This window comes from Nannospalax galili, unplaced genomic scaffold, assembly GCF_000622305.1.
Source record: "Nannospalax galili isolate Female #2095 unplaced genomic scaffold, S.galili_v1.0 scaffold856, whole genome shotgun sequence".
NCBI classification, from domain to species: domain Eukaryota; kingdom Metazoa; phylum Chordata; class Mammalia; order Rodentia; family Spalacidae; genus Nannospalax; species Nannospalax galili.
In genome coordinates this window covers 1,753,841-1,762,553 of record NW_008339573.1, presented here as the reverse complement: position 1 = coordinate 1,762,553, position 8,713 = coordinate 1,753,841, and the positions used below count along the sequence as shown (strand labels likewise).

At 36.3% G+C, this 8,713-nt stretch overlaps 1 protein-coding gene across 10 annotated transcripts in view; it reads left to right on the top strand.

Annotated features, from left to right (window-relative positions):
- Nucleotides 1-8,713, top strand: part of Apc (APC regulator of WNT signaling pathway) — a 151,348-nt gene that overhangs the window by 60,672 nt on the left and 81,963 nt on the right. For 4 of the 10 annotated variants that reach the window (XM_008834316.3, XM_029564133.1, XM_008834313.3 and 1 more), the window contains exon 2: nt 4,744-4,896. The exons of the other annotated variants lie outside the window; for them this stretch is intronic. In XM_008834316.3, coding sequence (XP_008832538.1) covers nt 4,762-4,896 — 135 coding nt within the window. In that variant the 5' untranslated portion in view covers nt 4,744-4,761. The remainder of the gene's footprint in view (nt 1-4,743; nt 4,897-8,713) is intronic. 10 annotated transcript variants of the gene reach the window in all.

Here is an 8,713-nt window from a genome sequence, read left to right as displayed (position 1 = left end):
TAAAAAAATTAATGTTCTAAAGCATATTAAAGCCCTCCTTGGGGGACAGTATACACCATCTAAATGTCTTAAATTTAAAAACCAAAACTCTGTTTTCATAATAAAATGTGATAAAATATTTTTAAAACATTTAAATCTGTTCCTGCGGTGGGAGTATAACTAAAAAATACAGCATGTATGCAAGACTGAGGGTCCAAAGCCTAGCACAAACCCTCTCTGTTCCTTCTGCACCTTTCCCTAGTGTGCATTGTGGGGAACAGATACATTCTTCATGGCTATCCTTCTCTCCAGCTCTTCTTAAAGTCCATCTTTCCACAAGTATTTGAGATGTTACCTTTATCATATACTGAATTTATATTATATATAGTTAGATATTACCCACCGATTTATGTATTTGTCAGTATTAAAGCTTTTAAAACTGTTTTTAAATCACTTTGGACATGCTGAAGAGTAGGAAAATTAGGACCAAGAATTAGTTTCCATATGCACTTCACTCAGCCTTCCTTGTTAATATCTTACCTGTCTTTACTATAATTGTCCCAAACAAGAAAATTAACCCACTGAAAGCCAGATGTGCTGGCACACATCTATAATCCCAACCCTTGGGAGGCTGAGACAGGAGGATTGCTACAAGTTGAAAGGTAGCCTGGGCTATATTGTAAGTTTGAGGCCAGCTTGGGCCACAATATGAAAATGTAGTGGGTCTACCCCACTACATGTTATCTTATATTTTCTTAGTTTTGCTAGTCTGTTTTTTCAAGTGCCTTGCTGCAGAAAACAATAGCCAAACTAAACCTTATGTAGTGTTTTTATTGGAAATGTAAAATTTACAAGTTAACCTCTATAAAATATTCTATTGACTTCTATCTGAACATATAAAGGAAATATGTCTTGTACTAAAATGTTAGTATACTATTCTCAGGTATTTCAGTTACATAATTATTCCATCTAATTCTAATTTCATTTGTTAGTATTCATGATGCTGTAAGTCATAGAATGGCACAAAGCCAGGGCCTCCCTGGTTTTAGGACAATATCTGATGTTTCTGTGTTAAATGTGCTGCTGTTTTAGGACTGGTATGTATCATATTAAAGAAGTCTGGGGGTTTCGGTGGTGGTTTGTTTAGTGTTGAATTGAACCCAGGACCTCATACCTGTTAACCATTCACTGAACTACACCCCTAGCCTGGCTTGAATTTGTAAATGCCTTTTCATCATAAACACAATCGTGGTTTTTTTTCATATATGTCTATTAGTATGTCAAGTGATATAATTGATTTTCTAGGAGTAACAACTTTTTCACTGTTAACCCCCCTCCTGCCCCTCATGCCCCAAACCAGATGTAGATGTAGGCCTTGCTGGACTTGAACCTGTAAGTATTCTTCTGCCTCAGCCTCTCAGGTGCTAAGATTATAAGTACGCACCACCATACCTGGCCTTTGTTGTAAATCTTACTAGAAATTTTGCCATCTCTTTGGCGGGGGTGGGGATGAGTTTTGATAAATTATGTGTTCTAGTACATTATCTGTTTCACTGAAATTCTCAGATATGTTTGAATAGTGGTCTTCTGTGATTTTAGGAGGTCTTTTATGATTCACATAGTTTCCTGTCTTTTTGTTGGTATTTATTTCATTTCCATCTAAAAGTAGTGATAGATGTGTCTTTTTAAAAAATAAGAGCAGTTCTATTATTGAAAAAAATGGTAATCCCAGACTTAAATTAGTTGTAACGAATCCTCCACATTTAATTCTATGTATCTCTTGCCTATCTGAAATCTTCCTACTCCTTGCCCTGCTTCTTAACAGTGCTAAGTTTTTCAGTAAGCATTTGGATAGAGGTCTAATAACAGTCTCCTTTGCTTTCTTTTCCTCTACCTCATACTTACAGTTTGGGGAGTGGGGGCCGAGGTGGGCATCTTAACGACAGAAAAATGAGTTGAGATGTTTGCATGCTCTCAGGAAAGTTACTGTCAGAGATTTCCCCTATTTCACAAGGCATGATGCCATTATGTTATTACACAAGTTTCTTTCCTGTGTTTCTTTGTGCTGCTGGGATTGAACCCAGACCTTGTACATTCTAGGCTAGCACTGTAACACTGAGCTACACCTCCACCCCCAGATTTTTTTAAAAAATTTAGGGACTTTCAGTTAAGATATATGTAACATGAAATTCTTGTAATTTCAGGAAAGATATTCCAAAGTAAATTTATGATTTAACAAATTCTGTGAATTTCAGGTTAGGGAGATACAGCTAGAGCCTCTCTAAATTAGGTAAAATGCCCTGCTTTTCCAGAACAGAAAGATTTTAATGTCTGGGGTTCTAGAGGGGAACAGAGTTTATTAAAATCATAAAGACTACCGTTCAAAACAAAGCTGGGGGCTGGAGAGATGGTTCAGCTGTTAATAACTTGCTGCTCCTCTGGAGGACCTTAGTTCAGTTCCCAGTACCCATGTGGGATGGCTCACAACCACCTGTAACTTGAGGTCCAGGAGATTAGACACCCTCTTCTGGCCTCTACAGACACTGAACTCACATTCACACACACACACACATATATAACATGTAATTTTTAAAAGTCTGAAATTTTGATTGGGCGTGGTGGTGCACACCTTTAATCCCACCAGTCTGGAGGCAGAGGAAGGTGGATCTCTGTGACTTCAAGGCCAGCTGGTCTACAAAGCAAATTCTAGGCCAGCTGGGGCTACAGGGAGACCCTGTCTTCAAAAGACTGAAATTTTGAATAAAACAAAGTGCTACAAAATGTTTTGCCAACACTGATCCCCATCTAAACACTTTTAGTAGTCTCTGTCCACCTTGTACATGTTGTTCTTTTTGTGACTGTGTACAGTTTGGACCTCTCTCTTTCAATATACCTCTGTATGCTATTTCTATTATTAGCTTTTCTCATTTTATTTTAGTGTAAAATTACCTGTGATTATATTTGAAATGAATAATCTTAAGTCTTAGTTACTAGAGTTCTGTCAGAGTCCCATTTGTGTTGTATTATTTCAGTGTGCTATGCATTTCTAGACCTGCTTATTGTTGGCATATGTGAAATAGAAAAATGATTACTCCTGCATATCATTTTTAAGATTTTTAAGATCTCTCCTTTGCCTGTAATGTGATTGACTTCTTCTCTTCTTTGGTGTTAAGAGAAGGAAGATTTAAACTATTAAGACATTAGGTCCTACTAAGGAAGTTATGTTTATTTTTTTAATTTATTTTTATTTTATGTGTAATGTTGTGCCTGCATTGTATATAAGTGCACCTGTGTTGTGCAGGGCCCAAGGAGGACAGAAGAGGGCATCAGATTAACTGGAACTGGAGTTTCTGACAGTTAACCACCATGTGGGTGCTGGGATTCGAGCCTGGGTCTTCTGCAAGAACAGCCAGTGCTCTTAACCACTGAGCCATCGTTCCAGCTCCTGCATGTGTATTTCTATAATACATTTTATTTAGCACTTTTGTTTTTCAGCCTACATTTTATTAATCTTAACAGTATTTCTAAAGGTTATATTAAAGCATGTAGTAAATGCCTATTTACAAATCATGAAATGAATTAAAAATGAAGTAGCAAAGGTTTTTAAATGATGACCAAGCCTAAAACTAAGACCCACATTTCCAAATGTAAGTATTCATTGTTTTAAGTTATAAAGACTTTTATAGATGATTCCCCAGTCCCAAGTCTCCCCTTCTCAGGCATCATTGGTTGTCCCAGCTTCATCAGTAACTCTGGCCTTGTAGAACTGATTATACAACTCCAGTATTATTACAACTAGCCAATGTTACAAGTGCGCAGTCTGCATTCTTGTAGATAATTTTTACAAAAGCATATTATATCAAGCTTTGATGTATGTACAAAGTATTTAATACTTTTGTGTGTTAAATAATTCAGAATTGTTTATTCTTATTTTTTATTCCAGAGTGAGTTGACATTAAACTAAAAGGAGAATCTAGGTTTCCTGAATCTCTCTTGATTAATCCTAATATTCCTCGTATCAGTCCATAGCTCATCGTGCCACGGGCCTCTTATTACCTGGCTGTTCTCTCTGCTTTTGCAGTCATTCTAGACTCTCCTTCACATCTCTTTGACAGTCTTTACTTTTAAGATCATCCTTTTTTCTTTTTTCAAGTGTCTTAGCCACAATAATACAGTGGGTTCTAAGCCCACTTTTGCCACAGACCAGGCTATTCATCCTATGCTTTCCTTTCTGACAATTTTGTAAATGACTGCTATTTCATGAAAACTTAGGTCTTCAGAACTACTTCACCATGGATGAGGTTTAAGACAAGCCTTTTATTAAATAAAAGGATTATCAACTCATTAGTCTCTCCTGGCTCTAAAAACCTATAAACTATGTTCAAATCAAAAACTAACATTAATAATATAAATTTCCTATTAATGATTATCTTCCCTAAGTTTAACATAAAAAACTGGTTAAATTATCTTTAAATCCTTGAAAAATTCATACATGATAGCAATTACTGTGATAAGGCAGGTATTTTCAAACACTACTTAAGCTCTATCTGCTTTTTTAATCCTGTTTGTCTTTAAGATCTCAGTGGTCCATCCTCTTAGATAGATGCTGCTGCTTGGTGATACTGTTTTGAACCAAACCAGCACATAAACTCAACTCTTCCTATGACATGTCTTGAGAGTTTTTCTTCCTTTGTCCATTTCTTAAAACAAGCAGCTGCTATATTATTTTAGTAGTGAATTTCAAAATCCTTTTTAACCTTATAGGTCCAAGGGTAGCCAAGGATGGCCGCAGCTTCATATGATCAGTTGTTAAAGCAAGTTGAGGCACTGAAGATGGAGAACTCAAATCTTCGGCAAGAGCTAGAAGATAATTCCAATCACCTTACAAAACTGGAAACTGAGGCATCTAATATGAAGGTATCAAGACTGTGACTTTTATTGTAGCTTATCTATTTTTATTCACTATTCCCTCAATAATGTGTAAACTCTTTCTTGCAAAACTTGACATATTCTTAGTAAATATGTTAAATTCATCTAATGAATCATGCAAAGAAAATAAGCTAACCTTGGTGACTAGTTCTTACTTTTTAAGCTTTGAATTATCTTATTTAGAAAATGCAGGTATCATTTACGCATAGGTGATTTCCATGATACTCTCAAACCCTGAAGTTTTGCCAGCTAGCAAGAAAAGTTAAGAGTTTTTCGTCTGTAGATGAGAAAACATTCTGGTTTCAAAGTAATGGATTAAAATTGTAGTAGTTGCCGGGCATGGTGGCATACGCCTGTAGTCCCAGCACTCGAGAGGCAGAGGCAGGTGGATCTCTGAGTTCAAGGCCAGCCTGGTCTACATAGTGAGTTCCAGGATAGCTGGGGCTACAGGGAGACCCCACTTCAAAAAGCCAAAAAAAAAAAAAAATGTAGTAGTTTAATTTCCACTTAGGCAGATTCTCTTCTCACCGAACTTAATAACTATAAAATTGGAGATTGTCAACAAAAATGTTATTTCTTTTCTTTAAAAATCTTGTTCTGTTTATGCTGTTTTGCTGCTTGGCTATCTTAATATCTTAGTTGCCAAATTGTTTTTCCTCTGAGCACTCTTATTTTTTGTATTTCTTCCTTTTGTCAGTCTATCTAGTTCTCTTTCTACCATTTCCAAGTCTTCATTTTCTAGGCTTTTGTGTATCACTCAAAAAACTGTTCTTGTTTCTCTTTTATCCTTTATATTCAATATCATAACAGTTCAGCCTTTTGCTCTTACATATATTTCTTACTACCTGTCAGTCTTTTTTCTGTTCTAATTTTCTATTTCTGTGATAAAACTTTTCAGCAATAACATCTCCAAAATGCTCATTTCCACATCCTTTTGGGAAGAGACTATAGACAAACATTTATTCCTCTTACCACAATCTACATATGAGTGATCTTAAAACACCTGAATCAGTTATCTAGTAGATTAAAAAAGAGCCTTTTTTTTTTTTTTATTTGGTCTTTTTGAGACAGGAGACTCACTATGTAGACCAGGCTGGCCCTGAACTCACAGAGATCCACCTGCCTCTACCTCCCAAGTGCTGGGATTAAAGGCATGCACCCAAAAAGAGCCTTTTTAAAATAGTTTATTTATTATTTTTATTTTATGTGTATGAGTGTATTGCCTACATGTGTGTGAGTGCACCCATGTCGTGAAGTGCCGCAGAGGTCAGAAGAGGGCTTTGTATTCCCCTGGAACTAGAGTTAAGGACGGTTTGTAGCCACCATGTGGGTGCTGGGAACTGAACCTGGGACCTCTGCAAGAGCAGTCAGTGCTCTTAACCACTGAGCCATCTCTCTAGCCCCAAAAGAGCCTTTTTTAATCTTAATACTTATCCACACAGTGCACTTTAAACTGTTATTCATAGCATGTGTTTGTGAATGTTTAAAGACACAGAATACCAATATCTTTGGCTCTGCTTTGCTGTGGCATTTCTTGCACAGAGCCCCTCTTCACAGGCCTGTCTAGATAATAAAGATCTGATTTGTAGTGCAGAACTCTTGAGTCTCTTTAAACAAATTCAAAAATGACTTTAAAAAAAATCATTCTTGGGGAGACATTTTTAACCTACTTCAAGTCCATCTCCACGCCAAAGTAGAATGTCTCTAAGAGCAGTAATATCAGTCACACACTTCAGTTTTTACAGTGGAATATCAGGTTACCTGTTAATTCACTTGGTATAATCTGTATTATATATAAGACATATTAAACTTGAGATCTGTCTGAATTCAGTACTGATTGTATGTTTCAGCAAACACGCTTGCAAATCAATACATATGTTTCATTGGGATTGGGCATCCGACAGAATAGCAATTACAACCTTAAATAAAATGTTTGCATATCTCTTCTTTCACAGGCTTTTTGCTACCGAAGAGCAGGAACTATGAGCTGTTGGTTTTGTCTCAGAATATTGATTCATAAAAAGAAACTGGATTAAAGTTAATGCAATGCAGTAGTTATTCTCCCTAAAAACATTTACTAGACTTTGAAATATATTCTATAATATTAAACCATGCTTCCTGGTTATCAACTTACTTAACCACAAAGCAAGGCAAGGCATGTCTTTAGATTATTTAAACTAAGGAAACCTAAAATTTAAGCTGTAGTACCACCTACTGGCAAAGGAAGATACTGCCTTGATGTGGGTTACATGGCACTGATGTAAAATATAAAAATATTGCCAGATTGGGGGCTGGAGAGATGGCTCAGCAGTTAAGTGTACTGACTCCTCTCGCAGATAACCCAGGTTCAATTTTCAGCATCCACATGGCAGCTAAAAAATATTCACAACTCCAGTTCCAGGGGAATCTGACACCCTCTTCTGACCTCCACGGGCACTGCACAACATGGGTACACTTACACAGCAGCAGGCAATACACTCAAACACATATAAAAAAGTTAAAAATAAATAAAAAATAAAAAATATTGCCAGATAACAGCCAGGATATGTGTAAAGAGTTAGGGAAATGGGAGCAGACCACATATTTGAGGATATTAAGGAAGTATTTGTTTTTATGTATAGTTATGGTACTGTGTATTTAGAAAGGATTCTTATTTAAATATGCCTATTAAAAAAATTTGCAAAAAGAAATATGGCAAGACCCCTAGTCTCACTCTCCTTCACCACAAAAAAGAAAAACTAACATTGCTCTCTGGGGACCAGGAAAGTAGCTCAGTGGTGGAGTCCTTGCTTTAGCATGCATAAGGCTGTGGGTTCAGTGCCCAGCACCACAAAAGATGGAGGAAAACCAGAAATTATACGATGTCTAAGATTTGTTTTCAGAATAAATCTGGACTAGAAAGGTGAAAATTGAGGAAGTTAGTAAGGGTGTGAATGGAAAAAGATTGGCTATGAATTGATAACCATTGAAATAAGGCTGGGCGGTGCATGGAAATTTGGTACTATAGTCTCCATACTTGTGTATGTGTTTAAATTTCCTTGTAATAAAATAGAATAAAACACAGATTACCTGGGATTTGGATGGCCTGGAATCATAAAATTGCAAAACTGAAAATACTTTTTGTTTCTTTCAGTCATGATCTTGCTATGTTGCCTAGGCTGGCCTCAATCTTTTAAATTCAAGTGATCTTCCTGCCTCAGGATCCCAAGTAGTAGGTACAAAGCACTGTGCCCATTATAGTATATTTTTAACTTCAAAGTTAGAACTCAGCTTAACTGTCTTTTTAAAAAATGCTTTCTTTATTATTTTTATGTGTATGAGTATATTGCTTGCCTGTAAGTAGGTGCACCCGTGTTGTGTAATGCCCGCAGAGGCCAGAAGACAGCATCAGATTCCCCTGAAACTGGAGTTGTGAATGGTTGTTAGCCACCATGTGGATGCTGGGAATTGGTTTTGTAATATAATTTACCCGTGAACAGTTGTGTTCTTTCAGGGAGCTGCAGCTCAACTCCCATTTTTCTCTGCATCATAGTTTCTTTTCATAACCATGTAGTACAAGTACACTTACTTGATAACTAAATCTTCAAAATAAACCGTGAAATGTGCCAATCTGAACTTTTAATTTTTTGTTCTTATACTCTGTAAAGATACTTTACATGTACATAAAGACTTTTAAATTTTTTCATTTTGTCAAAATGCAACAATGATATAAATGCTTCATTAATAACTGCCCACAGAGGTGATTCTTCTAACATGGTATTTATTTAGATGCTTCTGTCTCTACATAACCATATTATTTTGTTGC